The following is a 23,677-nucleotide window of genomic DNA, read 5'->3' as shown; positions in this document are numbered from 1 at the left end:
TCATTCGGTTTTGGTCAACACCAGCCTGCATTTTCTTTTTTTATTAGTTTTTTTTTTTTTTTTCGCTCGCCTTATTTTGAGACTACTTGTTTTGTCTTCAAACTAATTGGTGTATGCCCTTCACAAACAACTTCTAAGAGCAAAACTATGTCATGATTATTCATGTCTGTTAACTAATTAAAGATCAGAATGCTGTGTTAATAGTGAAAAAGTACATTAATGAATACAAATGAATGCTATTGATCAAACACTTGAACATTAAACTCTATTTCCACTGATATAAACATGCAGAATGATAATGTTTGATTTTCGCTAATGAGAATGTTCTTAAATTGACCTAAAAAGAAGCCATCTACCGCTCCCACAGCTAATTTGTTTTCTTCTGTTCTTCAGTGCAATGTGTGACCTTATTCATGATTTTCTACACGTAAAAATTTAACTATTTTCTTGTTTTATATGAATGTTTGTTTATTCACTGAGTGTTGTTTCTGGTACCGAACACCCTTTAATAAACAAAAAAAAATTAAATAAAAAATTAAAACATGTTTTAATCAGTGCACTCGTGTTTTGAGCAAAGACTTGCACCCACTTTGATTTGTTCTGGCTGCTCCTTTTATCTGATGTCACTGTTTGTTAAAATATAAGAGTTCACACAGAGAAATATGTGTCTCTCCCTATCCCTGCATGTTTATTGACTCTGACAAGCAGAGTGTAGAGAACAGTTTAAGGAAAACAGTTACTACTGTCTGGGTGGCCATGCCAATCGTTTGTCTTTATCTTGTGTTTCGTATTGAAGCAGCTCTGGCTGAGAAGCTATTCTGCGATTTCCACCAGTCAGGTCCTACATGTGATCAATGTGAAGTTGCGTAGTCAGCACCTCTTCCTCGATGTGCAGAATGGCTGGTAGAGTTAAAAAGTGTAAGCACCTTAACATTAAAATGTAGAATGAAAACAATGAATTGAAAATGTTTTATATTTTAGGTTGAAATTAATATAAAATCATAGTAATTCTAATAATTTTACATGTTTTCACAGTTGATATGCTGTTATCTAGTCCTGTCTTGTAAGCCAATGACATAGCAAACGTGGAGTTTGGATTGGCTTTATTGCAAATAAAATTGCTCGTAGTATAGAGTAAAAATAAAACACTTACTGAATTTTTGATATTCACCACAATATCTCCAAATTCAATATGTAGGACACTTTTAGATCAATCAAAACATTAAATGTTGTTTTTATTTATTTTTTAATTTCTTCTTATTTCAGTGTCTCCTGAAAAAGATCTAGGTCCTCGCCTTGGGCTTAAAAAGTCCAGCTCACTTGAGAGTCTGCAAACTGCTGTTGCTGAAGTCAAGAAGAATGAGCTTCCATTCTACAGACCAAGACCACATATGGTCCGTGGAAGAGGCTGCAATGAGAGTTTCCGAGCTGCCATCGACAAGTCATATGACGGGCCTGAGGAAGAAGAAGGTATGTTCTGCATCCACTTATACAAACTTTGCTCCTATGATCTATGGATGACCTCTGTCAGCCTTTCAAGTTGTTTCTTGAGGGGAAAAGCGACAACCGAAAATGCCAAAAGTGGCTGTACAAAGATCATAGTATCAGTATCTCACTTCAAAACCAGAAATAAATGAGTATTTTTTTTATTTATTTAAAAAAAAAAAAAAAAAATTATAGTGCCACATAGAAACCATGACTGCTGAACAGGTATTCTTTTTGGATTGCTATTGCTCCGTGCATTGCTCTATATTCCTATAACTGTAAAGACAGACATGCCTATATTTACATTCCGTTGGCATTTTTAGAAAACTGCATTCCAAGAAATAGAATTTTGATATTGTGGTCTTTAATTACCCACTAAAATAGTACTTGACCGTTTTAGAAACCAAATTTTAGAATTTTTTTTATTTTTATTTTATTTTTTTACTGTATGCGATAAAAGTGTATTTCATGCTTCTTTGGGAATATTTCATAAGCTTTTTGTAATATTGCAAAATGGGGGATTCCATATAGTCTCTAAGGCATTTTAGCATCCATTATTTATGTAAGGATTAGTACATTAACCCCTTAAGGACCAAGGCCTTTTTTTTATGATACAAAGCGTTTTTGCCATGCATTCATTCTACCACACATTGCCCCTTTATGATTAAGTGCACCCACATGTATTCTATATAATGTTTTAAAGGAGTAGGATTTACTTTTGATACCCTATATGTATACATAATGCTATGTTAAATAGGAAGAAAATATAAAAAAAATGGGAAACAAAACCTAAAGAACACATTTTTTTATTTCTCTCAGTTTTACATGCAATAATTTCAACACACCAAGCTCAAATAAAATGAAAAACTCAAAATGGATTCACTTGTCCTGATTAAGCTTAATGAAGTGGTCTAGGTGCCTGGTCTAGCTAGCTTTGACCCTTTTTTCCATAAACATATCAGTTTCAGAGAGACTGCTATGTTTATAATAGGGTTAATCCAGCCTCTAGTGGCTGTCTCGTTGACAGCCGCTAGAGGCGCTTCCGCGATTCTCACTGTGAAAATCAGTGAGAAGACGCCAGCGTCCATAGGAAAGCATTGTGAATGCTTTCCTATGAGACTGGCTGCGCGCGTGGCTCTTGCCGTGCATGCACATTCAGCCGAGGAGGCGGAGAGGAGGAGGAGAGTCCCCCACCTGGCTCTGGAGAAAGAGGTAAGTTTAACCCCTTCCACCCCCTAGAGCCCGGCGGGAGGGGGACCATGAGGGTGGGGCCACCCTCAGGACACTATAATGCCAGGAAAACGAGTATGTTTTCCTGGCACTATAGTGGTCCTTTAAGAAAAGTATATATTTGTAGAAAATTCATCCTGCAGCCTATGTAGTCAATAGCATTTTTTGTACTTTTCCACACATTTTATTTTGGATAAATTCACAGACCACGCATGTCACCCTATTGCAAACACCACATATTTGTATTCTGCTACTGTTCTCGAGTACAATGATACCGCACATATATACCTTTTCACCTAATTTGACCCTTAATGCAACCTTTAATCCAATCCCACCTCTAATCCTACCTGTAATCCCATTGCTAATCCGACCCATGATCCTCCTCATCCTACCTATAATCCCTGTTCTAATCCCACCCAATCCCACCTTTCAAGGGATTCCCTCTGCTGATGTCAGTACTGAGCAGAGTTTACTTTGAGCGATGCTCACATCCTTCCTGTCAGTCGGGGGCCACTAACCGTGGTCCTAACTGACAGAGGTGACCCCCAGGTATCAAATGACCCAGGCAATCAGCATAGTTAGAAGAGGAGCGAGGGTTCTCTAAACAGGGCTAACCTGGAAATCCAATATGCTGGGGTGTATTTGTACTAGTCCCTATTTTGCATAAAAACTTGCATTTCAGTACAGTGTTTTAGCAAGGGAAAAGTGAAAAACGGCAAGTGCTTTGTAGTCAGTGGCACTGGATATCCTCATTTGACACAATAAAATAATTGGAAGAAACGTAGCAGTAAGCACTGTTTGGTGTACCGGATCTCTCTTCTATCTGGATAATCATTTGGAAATATGTTTTTACACATATCTTGAGTACAGCACATGCCTAATTAACACTTTTTAAGATTAAATGTAATCTGCTTGTCTAAGGAGGTTTCAACAACAGAAGATATTATAGCATAGAAATTAGATTCAAGGGCATTAAAGCACTGACAATACATTTAAAATATTTAAAGTCCAAAATGTGTATTACTAAGAAAAGTATTGTATGTGGCTGGATGTTCATATTGCAGGTGGTTTTTCTGCTGCTCATCAGATGTTTGTGTTGCCTCCAGCCTGTATTTCAGCCGGGAATTCTTTCCCTTGTTTTGTTTTAATGTTATGGAAGGTGAAAATGTATTGATGGGACACTCCAAGCAGAGGCGTAACTAGAAACCATGGGGCCCGGTGCAAACATCGTCCTGGGTCCCCTCCATACATCTACCTCCCACCGCATACGTCCCCGCCCCCGCACACATCGCGCCTCCTCCCCCATACATATGCACACACACACACACACACGCACAGATATACATACCCTAACAGACACACGCATACACTCAGACACACACATTTAGACACACACACACACATTATTCATATTTTTTTTTTTTTAAATTTACAAATGTCCACCCAGACTCCCTACCTGGAGAGCTGTCGTGAATCTGTCCCTGGGGTCCAGTGGGTCTTCAGTGCGGCGGGTGGCTGTGTTCGCGGCAGAGGCCGCAAGGGAGCTGTGTTCACTCTGCTCCCTAGTGCTGCGTGGGCCGTCTACTGATGCCGGGAGCCGCTATATGACATAATATTCCGGCATCAGCAAACGGCGTGCGAGGGAGCAGAGCAGGAAGAACACAGCGCCCTCGCTGCCTCTTCCGGGAACACAGCCGCCCGCCGGGGGGTCCCCATTAGGTGACCATACCACCTCTGGGGCCCATCTATGACAGGAGGAACACGGGGGGGCGGCATGCAGGTTTTTTAGTGAGCACTTCTTGACAGACCGCTCGGCCATGCTACACACAGGCAGGAGGGGAGCAGCACAGCTCTCCCCTCCTGCCAGACACCTGCAGACCTGGGCCGGTGCAGCTGTGCACTGGCCCAGAAGGTATCCAGGCGGCCCACGGTCACAGGAGTCGTGGCTGTGGCCGGGCCCCATGGAGGGAGGGGCTCGGTCGCAGCTGTGATCCCTGCGACCATGGAAGGTATGCCACTGACTCCAAGCACCATTACCACTGTAACCTGCAGTTGTACATGGAGTGCCCTGGTGCTCCTTCCAGAGTAATTAGTCAATGCATTTAAGAATGATCTGACAACTTACCGGCGTCTTACCAGATACCTCTCCTGGTCCTGAATCTTCCATCAGCTCCACTGAGCTAAATCCTATTGTGCACGGCCAGTGCATTGGTTGAGAGCATCAGATGAGCACTCTCTTCTACACCCTACATGGCCAGGCAAAACTTAGTGGCAGGACCCTTTGAAGGCATTGGAGGTCGCAGCAAGTGCCTGACAGGACCCAGGTAAGTTGTCAGAATGTTCTTAAAGAAACACTAGTTTAGTGTTAGGATAACAAAGCTGTGTTCTTAACACTATAGTGTCCCTCTGCCTCCACGGGCCACCCCCTGGTCATGTAAAGGGTTAAAAAACATTTAAACAATTATCTGACACCAGTGCCGATGTCCCTTAGAGCTGGATAGTGCTTCTCCTCCGCCTATGTCAACACAATTCAGGATCCTAATGCGCGGCAAGTGCTGCGTGTTTATGATGCCTTCCCCAATTTCAGCAATGCTTTCCAATGGGGTGTATGAAAATGCTGTTATTGTCATTTCACCGAGTTAAACTCAGTGAAACTGCAGGAAGTGCCTCTAGTGGCTGTCTGGTAGGCAGCCACTAGATGCAGTCTTATTCCTGCTATGTAAACATGGCAGTTTCTTTAAAGCTACAATGTTTTACATTGCAGGGTTAAGGGATCAGGGGACATAGCACCCAGAGCACTTGAATGAGATGAAGGGGTCTGGTGGCCTATACGTTTTCCCGTAAAATGGTTTGACTACTTACTGGAGTTGGTGCTCCAGTTGCCCTTGGGATTGTCTAGGCACACTCTGTGCGCATGCCTATCAATAAGACAGTTTTCATGAAAGTTAGACATAAGACATGCCAACCTGTCATTGGTAGCAGTGGAAATGCAGTAAGTGAATGTGCTATCAAGTAAGCAGAGGTTACACTGATAGTGATTGCAGGGATTATATGATGTCACACATTGCAACTCTGGCAGTGTCCGCAATCCACACATTGCATGTTCTGTGTGAATAGGGCCATCCACACAGAGATCTCTGAGTTCCATGTGCAAGACAAAGCAATTTAATTGTTCTTATTTCTCGCCATCTTTTTGCCAAGTCTCCCTGGACTAGCATATAGTTTATTCCATTTATTAGCTCTACTGAGTCTGGTCATATTTCAAGAAATTATTTTGATACATGAGTACATTTGATGTAAGCATTTCATTTTTGAAAAGTACAGCAAGTCCTTCGTACTATATAATTCACATTACCCAGCGTGCATTGTACCACTTAATAAAACATATTATAACAGATGTTGTACAATAATGTTGTATTGATTTCACTCACACTCTGAATGATTTAATAGCTCATAGAATGCATGAAATAGTCTATTTATTAATGCATATGAGAACAATTTAATTTGCCACCTTGACCTTTTTGTCGTAGGGTTATGTATGAGCTAATGAACAATATTATAAGGTTTTGTGGGATTTAAAAAAAAAAAAAAAAATTAATTTTTTTCCATACCTAGCATCGCACAAGGTGTGTAGGTCTAGGATCTGAGAGAGACTTTACTCTTGTTAGGAAACGCATGTCTAAGCGCCTGGTGAATTCATCAAAATGCCTTGAACAAGCTCCATGTACTTTATACATTTCTTCTCTTCCACAGATGGACTGTCTGATGTGAGCTCCCATTCGGGCCGAGAAACTCCTAACAGCGAATCAGCTCTTCAGGGGAATCCTGCACACGAGGATGCCGATAAAGCCAAGAAAGACAAGAAAAAGAAAGACAAGAGAAAGGAGAAAGAAAAGGAGAAAGGCAAGTCTAAAGTGAAAGATAAGAAAAGTGAAGAGCAAGAGAAGAAGGCCAAGAAAAAAGGTCTCGGAGCAATGTTGAGGTAAAGAGCTGAACCAATGCCCCTGTCGTTTAAAGAGGATCTTGTAAAGTAAAACAATTCTAAAACCATCAATAACTGTGGGTAATTTCTATTCAGTGCTAGTTATCCTGACAGCTACATACAACTTTTAAATTTGTCTTGAATTAATTTTGTTCATTGCAAATGTATCTCATCAGGTAATTATTCAAATGTAATCTTTACATTATGCCAGTGAGCAAATATGTAGCACAAAAAATATTGTTACCTTGTATTCTTATTCTTAACGGATATTATTAAATGGCATGTACACACATTGGAGAACAATCCCATTATGCATGCAGCTCGACCCCAAACATTCTATGAACATTTATGGAATTCTGGGATTGAGCTATGTATATGGACATATGTTAAGTTAAGCTTACATTTTCTACATAAAATAAAAACAGTTATCTGCACATTAGCGAACAACTTGCTAGTTCAGTATAATGATGAAATTGTATTTTCTTGTTGTCAACCCAACTTTGTTGGGGTATGATTGGCATAATTTTAAGGGTACTTGCATTGTCTTTTTGAATGTAGACTGAAAACATTCTGCCACAAGCTATTGTATTTTCCATCTACTGTCCCCTAAGTAGGCTTAGTACAACAAGAGTAAACGCTGTACGTTATCTTCATGAATTTCATGATACATTTTGTTTGGTGTTCGACTGGTCCGTTAATAATTGGCTTAGCAATTTCCATTGACAGAAATGTGCATTGGAAGGTATTTCCTTAAAACCCGACCCCTTGGTGGGTCCAAATGACTTGTTAGAAGACAAAGGTCTGTACTAGATGGGCTATAGGTGCATATTTCTCAGAAATAAACATAATATGTACATGTCTGATAGTAGGGCAGTTTCCATTGCTAAATGTTTAGTTTTAATGGAGTCTTACGGAGTATTTGGTAAGTGTTTACAATATTTATAAGTATCAGGGAATCGTTCAATTAATTCACTGTAATAACATATGAAATCTAGTTCCTGTATTTCATATCAATCTGGTGTCTATATATAATGTTCATTCCTGGATTAAAATATATTTCTGGTTTGTCTGCATTTTCATATACTGTACGTGGGAAAGGAACATTTATTTTCAGAGTTTTATGAGACACGTTCTGCTGTAAACTTCACACTGCGTGAAATGTCTTATTTTTTAACATTGATTTTATTGAGGCAGTTTTGCTTTCCTTTGGGGAATTTAATCCTTGTTCTTCTGCCTGGAAGGATGTACCTTGAGTCAGTCCATTCGTCCAAGAAGATGCACTTTCTCACCTTGCTATTAATCCCTTTCTTCAGCTTGAGACAATGGCCTGTTGTTTTAACATCTGTTGACCTTACCGAAAGAGTTCTACAAATTCAGTTGGTATGGTCGTACGAGATGCAGAAGCGCTTCAACCAGAATTGTAAAGTGCAGTTTAAATGCTGGTGAGAGGTGACTTAGTTAGAGCTCTAGTTTCAGCACTCACACTTTGTAATCCTTTTAGAGTCAATACTTAAAAAAAAAAAAAAAAAAAAAAAAAAAATACCATTTCTTCAGATAATGAGAAAAAAATAATCTAGACACAGACATGTACTTAGAAACTTGTAAAAAGCCAAGTGTTTTTAGTATTTAGATTTTTTTTATAGCTATTTTGTTGATATAGAGCAATACTGTTTTGGGATGTGCAAATAAAGGTATTTTATGCACAGTATTATTTAGGCTTTGTAAACTTACTTCATAACGTGATCCACAGATAAATGGAAATCAAAAAATATCTCCAAATAAATACATATTGCAGAGTGGTGTTAGGGCTCTTTGTAGTGGGAACGTGATGTGTCTCCCCCAAAAATATCTTCATAATAAATACTTCAGGATCTAAAATAGGAGAGAAGACACAGAGTAATAGAACAGTAACATTTGTCATCATATTTTTAGAACTGAAAGATTGCAATTAAAACACTGGTAACCGGTCGTTAACCAGCTTCACATGACCTATCTTGAACTAGGTATCATCTAGATGGTCACTTCATTTAATGAGGAATCTCTCCAATGCATTATTGGAGTTGTAGTTCCCGTATAATAATACTTTGTCCTCTTATTTCTTCTGCTGTGTGACAATTCATCTTCAATTATTTACTTCTCTTTTAACACCAGCCATGAATATTTTAGCTTTTTTTTTAGCCCTGTTAATTTGCCAATTTTCCTTAGAGCAAAGAGCCACGGTGATTTAAATGTTTCATTCTAGTTGTGGAAGAGAAATGGTCCTTTTTTATCATTACTGTTATGGGCTTGCGCTCAGAATGATACTTTTTTATGACCGGCGGTGTGGAGTCTGTAATGGAATTGCAGAGTGGATAGTATAATATACAGATATTGACTTCCATTAAGCGAGCAGTGTGAAGGCTGGAATACATTACGTAAAAAAAAATATATTTTAAAGCACCGTTGCTTACAAAGTTAAGCATCTGTAGGGAAGATTTCAGTGCGTGGTGCAGATACGGCAGGAGTACTGCGTGAATTAACAGATACATAACTTTACACTGACAAGGGGAGAGAGTGATGGATAAAACAGGAGATTTACAAAATGTGGAATTCCTAATTTTTTATTTTATTTTTCAACATATTTTGTTATTGATGTTTTGTTGTCAGGTAATAGGGCTACAGAAAAAAGGTAGGGGAACCATTTCACCAAGTACAATAAATGCATTGTAGGGTGATATAATGCAGTACACCGTGATTGATTACATTACAATATATTAGGATGCATTTTTAACCAACCTCCATGTTAGCTAATCCCAACAGAGTCTGCCCCACCCTTTATAACTTTATCTATGTGTTACCAATTTGCTTAGACACCCGATGTGTCCACGTATCAATCCAGAGCTGACATTTCATAGGAGCTCCTATTGTAAATTCTCATACACATAATATTGGTGGATTTTTATACGCAGCTCTGCTATTGGGGGGCATTTGTTGACCTTCCAATTTAACGCTAGCAGACATGGTGGGGGGGACACAGTGGAGGAACGTGGTGCATTGAGAAAGGGAATACCCAGAACATTTGTGATATTCTGTCCTTCAAATAAATACCACTAACACCTTGGTGTGCACACAGCAACTTTTTGTGCAGCCCCTTGTTTGTTCTATCTACCCTGTAACGCTAGTAGATTCCTAGCTGCTAATGTTTAAGTTAAGTTGAGAAGAAAATATAGAAAAAAAAAATACTATTTTATAGTACAGTGAAAATATTTCAGTAATAGCTTACTTGGCCAACTATTGTCAAGGCCGTTTACCATTTTTTTGAAATAAACTAAATGCAGTTTTGTTAGCTCTCTCTCTCTCTCTCTCTCTCTCTCTCTCTCTCTCTCCTGTGATTTGTGTTTTTTGTTTTTGTTTTTTTTGTGTGTGCGCAATCTGGCCTGTCTATATCCATCTACAGTTTTCTACATATGCAAAATGGTTAAATATCTGTACATATGAGTGACAATTAAATTTTTCTGGCTTATTTTTACCCTACACCTGCTAATATTTGGTTCCTGTGGCTTGAATTAGACTAGAGAATAAAATAGCTGCCACAGTTCAAAGGCTTGTCTTGCACACAGCCTGTCATCATAAATCTTCACTCTTGCCTAGATACGGAGAGCTGAATTGGATTAAATGGATTGGTAAGAGACAATGAAGAATCAGAAAGCTGAGTGGACAAATGTCCCTTTTTAGCTTCAGACAGAGTAGCCAGTGTTCTGTATTAAGTAGCAGGATATACAATTTATCAAGAAAAGGGAAAAGAAAAATGATATAATGCACTGGAACCAGGTTCAAATCCTTGCGTCTTTTTTTTCTTCACTAAACAAGTCACTTTATTACACTGTGTGTCCATCAGGAAAATAGGAGAAAAAAAGTCATTTTATTTATTTAGGAATAGCTAGTATACATTGCATATTGGAGTAAAATTGTCACACACAGCCGAAGTTGCGTTAACATAACATTAAAGGGAAGCTATGTATTAAAGCAGGCATTATGTGAGAAAATGGATTCACCCAGAATAGAGCAGTGGCTTCCAACCTTTTTTTGGATAATGGCACACATCAATTTAAAAAAAAAAAAAAAAAAAAAAAAAAAGTCCAAGGTACACCTACCCTTTATTTTATTTTTTTTTATTTATTTTTTTCTCATTTATTTACTAACGCAATATGTATACTTTTTGCCAAACTTGACTTATTACTCTTAATGAATTACTGGAATGTCCCAATCTTAATGCTGACAATTATTAAAGTGGCTCTGCCAACTTCTGGGGTCTTTGCATATCTTGCTAAGATCCCTGATGGCGACTTTGCCACTTGCTGGGTGGTGTTTTACTTAAATGAGCGTGTCCCTAGAGATAGCAGCTACGGTCTTCCGTTTTGTACTCTCATTTAAGCGTGAGAGTACAGCACTGATGTACAAAAGTCTTCTTCGACCCCTGGTGCTTCATCTGCCACAAGCCGACATCAGTGCTGTACTCTTGTGCATGAGTGAGAGTGTGAGAGTACAAAACCGATGTGTAAGGAGGAGACCACAGGATCCTCCATAGACAAAACATTTCTCCCTCAGCCATCACTAGCAAAGGCTGTGGTCTTGTCAACGGTAATTCCTCTTTTTGTGGAAAAATACATAAGACAATGTAGTCCCTATGTTGTGTTATGATATCTTTTGACTTTTTGGGAATGCCACTGAAATCCCAACATGGACTACGTAAAAATTTCATTAAGATTATATCTTTTATAAAATGTTCTTTTTTTTTTTTGTGAAGGGTCAGAGTTGCAGAGCTGCTTAAAACCCCTAAACATTTTAAGGTGTGTCCTGGGAAATATGTTTGCGGCACACTTTGAGGAGGCTTGAGGCACACCGGCCTACCTTTGTACACTAGCTCCAACTCACATATATATGAAAAGTAAAGCATCATTGTATATCTAAAATATTATCTTTCAGATTTTTATTTTTACATTATTCCAAATTAGAAATAAAAATGTCCTGTTTATAAAGTGATACCATGTTATTTTGGAGTGGCATTTACTTCCGTCCATTCTGTAAGCTTCTTGTGTTTTCTGAGAGCTTATTTTTTTGCTATTTAGTTTGTAATATAATTCTTAAAATAATACATTGTAGGCACTAAGAAGGGTCTCGTCAGCATTGCACTTTGACTGTAGAAGAGTCATTTTTTGTAAACACCACTTGTCAAGTGATCTCGATTCCGTGGTATTTTTTTTCCCCCTTTCCTTTCTTTGTATGACATGTTTGATTTTCTTAGGATAAATCATCCCGGTGTTTATATTTTAGAAGAACAGTTGTCTTCTTATTTCTTTTATTAAATGTAATGTCAGCAAAATTAACATAACACACTGTAATTCACTTTGAATCACAAGTACTCTTGTGGGTTTATTCACTAGAAATTGAATTTTGGAAAATATAAAGTGAATTGCTAAAGTCCAACTAAAATAACAAAGCTGTGACTATATAATATAGTTGAAGATTTTTATTTATTTCCTACAACTCACTGTTTTAGTGCAATTTGCTGTTTTCTGAATACATCCCATGGTTTTATTGTTGTGTGTTGTTTTAAAGATCCCTTATATATAATACCAAACAGAATACTGAGATGGTTCTCTCTATCCCCTGGGAGAGAAATAGGCATACCATTGTGTTTATTAACCATATACTCAAAATCCACAGGAGCACCAAACTGCATCTACCAAATTGTTCATTCCGGATGATCTATTTACATTTTTGTTGATGCCATACTTGCATTCCGATAGCTATCACAAGGTTCAGTAGCCAAATACGATAAGAAACGTTAAAAACAGAAATTGAGCAACCGCTTACTAGAACTCTACAGCGCACTCACAAACTCTCCCAGGAATAAAGCTATATTAATTTTTTCTTCGCACTTCTCATTTGATGTTACACTGCTTGAAAGATGTTTAACATTTTCAAATGTAACACTATACATTACATGTTAGATAAGACGTTGTTGCGAAAAAATGGTATTCCTGATGCATAGATTAGCATATTTGAATTTGATTCACAAAAAGCCATTTTTAAGAGCTAGTAAAAGGTAATTTCAGAAACAGGTAATTTTGGAGGTAGCCCCATAATGATAATTATACCTGTCTTTAATTTACTTAAACCGTAATTTATATATATATATATATAACGGTACATTTTGTATATAATCGTGCAGGATGCTAGGATATAATAACAAACCAATTTATTATACCTAACTTAAATACACATAACATCACTGGATCCAAGAGAGCTTAACAGCACAATGCACCTCGACTTCTGCCTTTTGTCGTGGTTGACTTCCTCAGGGGCCCCTGTTGAGTATCCCTACAAATAATATACAAATACTATCCAATATCTAGTGTCCGTGTCCTGGTATAAACCCCCTTTCCTCTCTTCTAATTGGTCCATCTTCGTGTTTTCATCCAATCGTGTAGCTTGAACTTTGGCCTTTCCATGTGATCAAGTTCCAATTTCCCGATCATGTAATGTGTCCGGTTTCCGGAAGATCTTCTCTTACTATACTCTATAGCTGCTTCTGCCAAACTCTGGACCCATAACCTCTATGACGTATGAAAGACTCACATTTCCATGTCTCCCTAATCCCTGGCGGAATGCACCCAAAAGAATGTATCTGAAATAAAGGGTCTATTAGTGTAACTAGTAGACATTACATACTAAACTGGATTGAATACCATGCTCCTTCAATAAAAGATATAAAAAAAAAATATTATATATATATATATATATATATATATATATATATATATATATATATTTAAAATATTTATGTGCAGCAGAGTTCTGTACTTCAGCACCCTTTTTGATAGTTGGGATATCACTCTCTTCTCCTACGTACCATGGCAGAATATTATTCTACTGGTCTTGTTTTTTTCTCTAGTAGGATGCTGCTTTGAGAATTTAAAATTAGAATAGCCAAACTCAAAAAATTTAGGGCGGCTGAGCTCTGTTTAGCTAGTTCAGCCATTTTGGCCTTAGCTTTGCAATTCACTATGATTTCACGAGAGTTCCCACATTAGTGAATGACCTGGAAAATATTTACAAGATTAAAGGAACACTATAGTCACCTAAATTACTTTAGCTAATAAAGCAGTTTTAGTGTATAGATCATTCCTGTGCAATTTCACTGCTCAATTCATTGTCATTTAGGAGTTAAATCAATTTTTTCTGTTTATTCAGCCCTAGCCACACCTCCCCTGGCTATGATTGACAGAGCCTGCATGGAAACAAAAAACTGGTTTCACTTTCAAACAGATGTAATTTACCTTAAATAATTGTATCTCAATCTCTAAATTGAACTTTAAATCACATACAGGAGGCTCTTGCAGGGTCTAGCAAGCTATTAACATAGCAGGGGATAAGAAAACCTTAATTAAACAGAACTTGCAATAATGAAAGCCTAAATAGGGCTCTCTTTACAGGAAGTGTTTATGGAAAGCTCTGCAAGTCACATGCAGGGAGGTGTGACTAGGGTTCATAAACAAAGGGATTTAACTCCTAAATGGCAGAGGATTGAGCAGTGAGGCTGCAGGGGCATGTTCTATACACCAAAACTGCTTCATTAAGCTAAAGTTGTTCAGGTGACTATAGTGTCCCTTTAAGCAGGGTTGGTGAATAGATTATGTCCCTGCAGTCTCACTGCTCAATCCTCTGCCATTTAGGAGTTAAATCCCTTTGTTTATACAGTCCTAGTCACACCTCCCTGCATGTGTCTTGCACGGCCTTCCTAACACTTTCTGGAAATGAGCCTAGATAGTTTAGGTTCCTGTATTGCACAGTTTATTTAATCTAGAATTTATTATCTCTTGCTCTGTTGACAGCCTCCTAGACCTGCAGTAGCCCTGGTTTGTGATCAAAGTTAAATTTACACAGCAGAATATAAAAACTTAAGCTAAAGTTGTTCAGGTGACTATAGTGTCCCTTTAAGGATAGGTGAAACTTTCTGCCTCTGGGATAGTTTTTGTATTAGAAGCACAGACTGCTAGGGGATAATGGACGTAAAAAAGGTGTATTTCTTAAATAGAACAATTTGTACTTTCATTCGATGCAGAATGTGACATTCTGTTACTCTATCTGAATTTTTTTTTTTTTTTAAAGACTGCTTAAGTGTATTTCATAGAACATTTAAAATTGGAACATATCCTACCTGATAATTATTTCTATTTATTTTTTTTAAATTGCATTTTAGTGTTTGTTACTGCCCTCCTAAAGGAACACTCTATCCAGCACCTTTGCTTTGAGGCTGTTTATGTTGAGTTGATTTCCAAGTTACATTTAACATGCTTGTAAAATATATATTCATATCCAAAACTGTACGAGGATGACGGTCACACACCAGCATTTTTTACATGAAGGTTTTAGACAGGTGGCGTATTTAGCAGGGATGTAATATCACACAAGAGGAAACCGGCAGAGGAAATCATCTGCTTCCCATGCACTCAGCGTTCCTTGTATTGCCGAGTTAAAAACATGTAATAAACCTCCAAGATGCCAGAACAGTAACAATTGTGTCATTAGCTGAGGAAAACTTTGATGGTGCAGCTGCCATAGATTAATTTTAGTCCTCTTATTGTGGGAAAGTGACAGTTCAGGTGCTAGATACTTGACTGAACTCATGGAAATGTGTAGCTATAAATCTAACCTCATTACTTTCCCTTTTCTTCCATTCCCTTCACACACAAAAACACCCTACTACAATGCATTAATAATTGTAACAGAACAGCTGTCTATTTCCTGTAGTAACTTTGTTCATGATAACATTTGTTAATTTCTACTTCCCAACTGTTGTACTGTGCTACAGTGCTTCCCAGCATGCATTTAGCCCTCTTTACACTGTGTGGTAGCTATTATTATATATTTTTATTTTTAAAGGCATGTTTATTATTTTTTTTTTATTATTCATGATGTAAAGTTAACAGTAAGGGGAATATTACAAGGCTAAACTTGCCATTTTCCATATTGCTGAATAAGTAGTGGAACACAAAAGGTCTGTCTGTCTGTCCCTCCCTCCCTCTGGTCATTCTGGTTTTGGTTTTGTTTGTTTTCACATTAATAGGTATATAGTTGTTGCAAAATAGGCAACGGCTCATGCCCCATAACTACATACCTCCCAACATTTTAAATGGACAAAAGTGGGGCGATGTGGCCAGGTGGGGGGGAAGTGGGAGGAGGACTGGTCTGCAACATTTTTTAGGTGACATTAATAATTTATCCAACTAAAATGTGATTAAGAACAAAACCAGTATTTCTAATTTCTAAACACATGTATTGTTGGTTAAAGACGCATTACTGTGAGTATTATTGTGGTGGAGCTCTGTTATACACTCAGACACATCAATAAGATTGAGCATCTAGAAAAGAGGGACAAATAGATTTGGCCCAAAACAGGGACTGTCCCTACTAAATAGGGACATTTTCTGAGATCATTCACTTACAAAATATGCTCAAATAAGGTAATGTAAACCTCCTTGGCATCTGTTATGGAAGCTGATCTCATTATTTTGCAAATAACCAAAGAATGACTTTTTTTGTAAAAACGAAAAAGGGATGGATGGTGAATGAGAGATTCATTTTTAGGTGACTCACTGATTGGGCATTGGGACTAAAGCAAGGCATTTTTATTTACAGAAACTAATTTTAAATACACATTTTAAACAGACATACTTTTGCGAGTTGTATTGGCTTGGAGTTCTGCGATTCATCACATATTCTGAGCTGTTTCCTATAAGGAACAGCATGTTGGAAAAGAGACCGACTAAACGGGGTCTCAGAACCTGCAGACAAAAGTAGGTATCCGAGTTCTTGATACTGCCTTGCAATACATACACCTAGAAAAAACTACCAAACATTGCTTTCAAAATATTAATTGTAAAAAAAATACATATTTGTCTCTAGTGAGAGAGAGAGAGACATTACATTTCTTAAAAAAACATAAAAAAACAAACCCAGAATCATGCAAACGTGCATACAGAGAACGAAGGGTGACGTGGTGGGAACGTTGTACCTCAGTAGGAGATCACTGGGCAAAGATTGCAATAGCCTAAACTGGCATATATTATATACAGATTCTCTAATAATTACAATAACAAATTTAACTCCCACACTGCAGTTGCCTACTCCCTTCAACTTCGAAGACATCAGCACGCCTGCGGACATCTTTCGCAATCTCAACCAATCTAGGTTGGATATATGATTGCGTGGTCTAACGCTGGACTCCTCCGGTCAAATGTTGGTATGAGCAGCATTTGGTTGCAGGACAGAGTTTAGGCAGAAGCGCCTCTAGTGGCTGTTAGAAAGACTTGCAGGAAATTAGGAAGACTCAGGAAGACCACAACTAGATGATTATTTAACCATTTATTGAGATGAAGTGGCATGGGTGACTTTACTGGTCTTGTAAAGTTTAAAGTGTAAAAAATAACTACTAATAGTTATTTTTTATTTTTTTTTGCACTTTAGAACATTTTACTTCAAGCATTTTCTTAGTCTCTTTAATTCTAGCATATATTTTTTTTTTTATAATGTCAATTCAGGATGAGCTACGGTGTTGCCCCTAACAGCCTTATGAATTACCTTCAGGGTGAACAGACACAAATTATAGAACTTATCAATGTAATTGGTTTCCTAAGAAAGAGTCAATCACCCTTTAAATTAAATTTTCAATCACTTGGTTCCTCAGTAAAAATAAGTCTGTCTTCGTTTTCCCAGGGTCCATTTAATTCTAATCTTCTGCGTAATTATTTTGTTTTGTTTTTTACATTTTTTATTCTTCCTTTAGCAGACGAACAATGCAAAAATTAGACACTGCCTCAACACCTTAGTGTATGTTCACTTTTTGAAAGCAAACAGGAACAAAAGAAAATATTTAAGCAGTGTTCATCGATATTCTTTTTTTCTGTTTCATTTATTTGGTTAAATATTTTTTTATTTTTTTAGCATGTATTTTGTGTAGTATAAATTAACAAACATATACAAATAACACCTTTGTAAAGTTGTGTCAGCTTCATCATTTGTTTTATTTTTGTCTAGTCAAACCTTTTTGCCCTCATTATTTCAGGCCTACCCGGTCGTCGGTTCAGGCACACCACAACCGACTAGCAATCATCAACTACTACTCCAGATACGGCTTAATATCCCCGACTACAAATGTTAAGGCGGAGCCTGTAGTTGTGGGGGGAGGGGGTTAACCGGCCTATTTATACCCAGACCTACCCCTAATCAGGGCCAAGATTGACCCAGACTCCCCACGCACCAACACCCAGTGGTGTATCCTGGTTTTGTGCTGCCCTAGGCAGGACAAAACTCAGGCGCCCCCCCGTCCCCCCGCGCCACCCCCACCAAACCTTTCCCCCCGCCCCGCATTCTAAATACACACACACACACACTCGCTAACAGAAACACACACACACTAACAGACACACTCACACTCACTAACAGACAAACAAACACACTCACTAACAGACACACACTCACTCACTAGCAGACACAAACTAGCAGACACACACACACTCACTAGCAGACACACACACTCACAGGCAAACACACACTAACAGACACACACAGTCACACACTAACAGACACACACACACTAACAGACACAGACACACACACACACACACACTAACAGACACACACACTGACACACACACACTAACAGACACAGACACACACACACTAACAGACACAGACACACACACACTAACAGACACAGACACTAACAGACACACACTGACACACACACACTAACAGACACAAACACTAACAGACACACACACTGACACACACTAACAGACACAGACACACTCACCCACCCACATTAACACATTTTTTTAAAATTTATTTGTAACACTTTTTTAAAAAAAAATTTTTTTTTTTTTGTAAATCTTTTTATTAAGTAATCATATGTCATATAAGGCAATCAGTATGATTAAACAGGTGAAACTCGCAGGTTTCTATCAACTATAAGATAAACAGTAAGTCAAAATGCAGATGTCTCAACATTAGTATCAGCAAGGAGGCACGCAGGGCTCCGTATGAAAAAAGAATAACTTAAGTGTGAGATAAATGGTACAATAACATTGTTCACGGGAGAAAGGTAACATACAGGATGACATTTTCAGGGTAAGTTGGAAGTATCATACAATACAATGATCTGTCGTTAGCTATTACGTATCGTTATTAGACATAGTAATCTGGGAGCTTAATATAAACATATGCGGTGTAGGCAGTGCCAGAGGCACCGGACAGGGTGAAAGCGTTAGATTGGGATGTCGAAGGATCAGATCAATAGGTGACCCGCCAATCCCTTTCTACTGTGGGTTCCCGGGACGGCGTAAGGTTCTCAGGGCGATCCCTGGAGGGTGGGGGTAATCATAGTCGAGAATCTAATTGGGCGTGCCCATGGTGCACCCCAACATCTCCATGTTATAAGTGGGTCAGATTACGGTCTCCCTTCCCAACCCTCCCTTCAGGGTCTGTGAAATGCGAGAGTCCCAGTATGCTTTTGACCTGTCGTCCTCATTGATAGTGTAGCAAGCTCGCTTTAGTGTATGTGAGTAAGTGGTGGTCTGTTTATCCAGCTAAGCTCAGTTTTGAGTGTGGTGTATGTCTATATGGTTAGCGTTGTGTGCTGTGGGCCTAGGCCTTTCTACATCTCAGGGTTAGTCGGGGAGATGCGTGTTGCTAAGTTTAGCTCCTGTTCCCAGAGCACGGGGGTGTGTCCGAGCCCTGTGAGAGTTAAGAGTATACGTTCCCTAAAGGTGTATTATGTTGTATGTGTAGTTTTATATCCCTTAAAATCTGGTTTATGATTTATGACCTCCTGGTCTCAGTCCTCCGGTCCGAATCTTGTGGGGTGGAAAGAAGGTGAGGAGGGGATAGGTGGGGATAGAAAGGGGGAAAAAGGGGGGGGGAAGGTGAGGATAAGTAGGAGGGGGTCTGGTTGCGTCAAGTGGGTCCCACAGCTAGTGCCGCTCCGCTAGAGGTTGCGGGAGTGGTGTCCGATTGTCTATATCGAGTGATGTATGTGAACCATGGGAGCCACATTTCTAGATGTTTCGTTTCACGGCCTGTCAGGGAGGCCTGCATGCCTTCCGCCTCATATATATCTTCGACCCTTCGGATCCATTCTTTCTTAGTAGGTGGATCGCGTTGTTTCCAATGTGCTGGGATATTTGCTTTAGCGGTGTTAAGTAGGTGGCGTAGTATGGATCGTTTGTATGTCCGGATAGACAGTGGCGATATGTGAAGTAGGGCTAGTTCCGCGGTCCATTCCGGGATGTCTCCCAATATGTCGGAAACAGCGTCTTTAATCATCGCCCAATATGGAACGATGTCCCTGCAATCCCACCAGATATGCATAAGTGATCCGCGGTCCGTCTGGCATCTCCAGCACAGTGGGGTGATCGATGGATAGATCCTGTGGAGTACGGTCGGGGTCCTGTACCAGGAGGAAATCAGTTTGTAATTAACCTCCTGATAAAACGAGCTCATAGAGCTTTTCTGTTGCCAGAGTAAAGCCGTGTCCCACTGTGCTGGGGTTAGTGACTTTCCAAGTTGGGTTTCCCATTGGCGTTGAAAAGTGGTGGCCTGGGTCGAGTCTCCTATTAGCAAGTGTTGGTATAATGTCGAGATTACATGCTCTAGTTGCTCGCCTCGGTCGCAAAGGCCCTCAAACCAGGTGAGATCTCGGTGTAGACGATCCCTGTGTGGAATTGAGTTGTAGTAGTGTTGCAACTGCAGGTATCTAAGTACCGCGATAGGTGTCCCGGGGTGTGTACCCATGAGAGAGGTGAAGTCACGTAATTTGCCCCTGTCAAGGACCTGGTAGATGGGGATATATTCCCTGTCGCTCAAAATGGGCCATGCACCCGATGGTATACCTCCAGCAACCTCCGTGTTGTGTGTGAGTGGGATCATGGGACTAGGGGAGGGTGAGACGTGGCTCGCACTTCTCAGCGACTTCCAACCAAGTAACGTCTGTCGAATCGGGCTTCCTTCTTCCTCGTTGGGTGTTCGTCCCTTTGGGTTCCCCCAAACCTCCACCTCAAGTGACGGCCCCGCTAGTCCCCTGTCTAATGTGACCCATTGTTTTTCCACTGAGCTAAGGTGCCAGTCCAGAATCCGTTGCATTATCGTAGCCTGATGGTATTTCTTGATGTCTGGAAGGGCAAGCCCTCCACGGGGCCTTGGGCGGCATAGGATATCATGTCGGATCCTGGAACGTCCTTCGCGCCAGACAAACTTGATGATAGCCGTTTTTAGGGAGGAGAAAAAGGTGCTTGGGATAGCCAGCGGGATCGTCTGCATGAGGTAAAGGATCCTTGGCAAGATATTCATCTTGATCACGGCTATCCTGCCGTGCCATGTTAGATGAGGATGAGACCACCTTTTCAGGTCTATTATAACAGACTTGAGGAGGGGGTCAAAGTTGAATCGGTAAGAGTCCTCCGGGGCTGTGGTTACCCAGACTCCCAGGTACTTCATTCGGCTTTGGCACCATGTGAAGGGGAATTGCTGGCCCAGGGATATATATTCTTCTGTAGGGGTTGTAATGTTCAGGACTTCGCATTTGGAGAGGTTAAGTTTGAAGCCTGAAATGCGGCCGAATTTGTCGAATTCTGAGAGGAGATTAGGAAGAGTTGTCCTGGGATTTTGTATGAAAAACAAAAGGTCATCCGCGTATGTGGCTACCTTGTGGTTTGTTGTCTGCCATGTGTACCCTTGGATGTCCGGGTTCATGCGGATCGCCTGGAGTAACGGTTCTAATGACATTGCGAACAGAAGGGGGGAAAGTGGGCAACCCTGGCGCGTGCCATTATTGATCGCGAAGTCCGCGGTCGTGGACCCGTTGACTCTCACGGTAGCGCGTGGATTACTGTATAGTGCCGATATCCAGGCCAGGAATCTCTGCCCACATCCCATCCGTTGTAATGTTGCCAGCATGTATTTCCAGTCGACCCTATCAAATGCTTTCTCCGCATCTGTTGAAAGAAGTAATAGTCGTGTTTTGGTCATTCTGGCGTGTTGCTGGATGGAGAACAGGCGAAGGGTACTGTCTCTCGCTTCTCGTCCCGGGATGAAGCCCGTCTGGTCCACATGGATTAGGTCCGGCAGAAGGTGGTTCAATCTGCTCGCCATGACCTTAGTAAACAGTTTGGTATCAACGTTCAGAAGAGAGATGGGGCGGTAGTTGCCGCATAGTAGTGGGTCCTTTCCTGGTTTAAGCATAACTGTGATGGTAGCTGCTAAGGACTCCGCACCCAGGTTCCCACCCTCGCCTACCGCATTGAGCGCCTTCGTCAGCCAGGGCAACAAAAGGTTAGAGAATCCTTTATAATATCCGGACGAGAAGCCGTCCGGTCCCGGGGCTTTGCCTGGCTTGGTCGTTTTGAGGGCTGCCGCTAACTCCTCCACGCTGAGCGGGGCGTCAAGTGCGTTCGCTGGGTCTTGGTTTATCATATTGGTGATCGTGGTGGACAAGTATTCCGTTATGCGCCTATCGTGGTTTCCGTCTTGTACTCCTTGTTGGGGTGGGCGTAGGTTATAGAGAGTTTGATAGAATGTTCTGAATTCATCGGCTATTTTTTGCGGGAAAGAGGACAGTTCGTTCGAAGCTAAACGCAGTTTCCGTATTTGCGTGCGAGGCATGGGGCCTTTTAATAGCCTTGCTAGGTATTTCCCCCCTTTATTGGCATGGGCATAATAAAATCCCTTTGTGCGTTGTATGGTACGAAGGTGTTTTTTAGTGATGAGCTCCTTAAGTCTCCTCCTGTGTTCCATCAATTCCCCATAGACACTGTGTAGCTGTGAGCGTTTATGTTGACCTTCTAGTGATGATATCTTCTGGTATAGGTCTGCCATTTCAATCATAGTTGCTTTTCGTTTATGCGAAGCGATGCGTATAAGTACCCCCCTGATGACACTTTTGTGGGCTTCCCACACGGATATTGGAGAGGCGTCGAGTGTATCGTTCTCCCTGAAGTAGTGTTCAAGGTCCTGCTTTATCTGGTCCTTCACGGTGGGGTCTAGTAGGAGTGCCTCGTTGAGTCTCCATGTCCATGATGAGGGGCGGAACAGGGGGGACTCCAACTCTATCCAGACCGAACCGTGATCCGACCATGTGGCGGGGTCTATCTCGGATCTAAGCAGGCGGGTAAGACCTTCTTGTGCGATGAAAAGGTAGTCTATGCGCGAGTAGCGGTTGTGGAGGACAGAGTAGTAGGTGTAGTCTTTGTCCGACGGGTGGAGCGTTCTCCAACAGTCGGCCAACCGTAGCTCCTCCAGGGATCTGCAAATAGATCGTAAGCTGGTCTGTGGGACGCAGCTATGCCCCGAGGAGGAGTCCAGGAATGGGTCTAAGGGTACATTGAAGTCCCCCCCCACAACTAGAATACCATCCGTGAAGTCTTCCAGTAGATGTAGGGCGTTTCGTAGGAATGGAGCTTGCCGCCGGTTGGGGGCATAGATATTAGCAAAGGTATATATTTTATCAGCAACAATCCCTTTGATGAAAAGGTATCGTCCTTGGGAGTCTTGAGCACATTCAAGTTCTTTAAACTCGAGTTCGGCAGCCAGGATGATAGCCGTACCTGCCTTGTGGGCCGTCGGGTGGTTGGAGAAGAAGTTATGTGGGTAGTGTCTATTTTGGAGTGTGGGCGCCGCGCCCGACTTGAAGTGAGTTTCCTGAATCATGGCAACTGATATGTGTTTTTTCTTTAGTTCCCTCAGAAGGTGCGACCTTCGTTCGGGTATGTTAAGGCCTCTGCAGTTTTGTGTGAGGATCCTAATAGGTGAGTCGCGGTAGGCCATTTTCGTGATATATTATGGTTAAGAGCCGGAGACACCTCTGTATCTGGGCTAAGTCGTGTTCCCAGGGGGGTGCGGCGGCAGAGTTCGCCGTCCTGACGCAAGCCAGGGAGAGAGGGG

General features: G+C 40.5%; 1 protein-coding gene across 4 annotated transcripts in view; it reads left to right on the top strand.

Moving 5' to 3' along the window:
- Nucleotides 1-23,677, top strand: part of PARD3B (par-3 family cell polarity regulator beta) — a 1,021,205-nt gene that overhangs the window by 491,273 nt on the left and 506,255 nt on the right. For all 4 annotated transcript variants that reach the window (XM_063429810.1, XM_063429811.1, XM_063429813.1 and 1 more), the window contains 2 exons: nucleotides 1,267-1,470; nucleotides 6,469-6,697. In XM_063429810.1, coding sequence (XP_063285880.1) covers nucleotides 1,267-1,470; nucleotides 6,469-6,697 — 433 coding nt within the window. The remainder of the gene's footprint in view (nucleotides 1-1,266; nucleotides 1,471-6,468; nucleotides 6,698-23,677) is intronic.

Source organism: Pelobates fuscus, chromosome 8, assembly GCF_036172605.1.
Source record: "Pelobates fuscus isolate aPelFus1 chromosome 8, aPelFus1.pri, whole genome shotgun sequence".
NCBI classification, from domain to species: domain Eukaryota; kingdom Metazoa; phylum Chordata; class Amphibia; order Anura; family Pelobatidae; genus Pelobates; species Pelobates fuscus.
The sequence above is the reverse complement of the archived record's forward strand: the minus strand, read 5'-3'. Positions and strand labels throughout refer to the sequence as shown.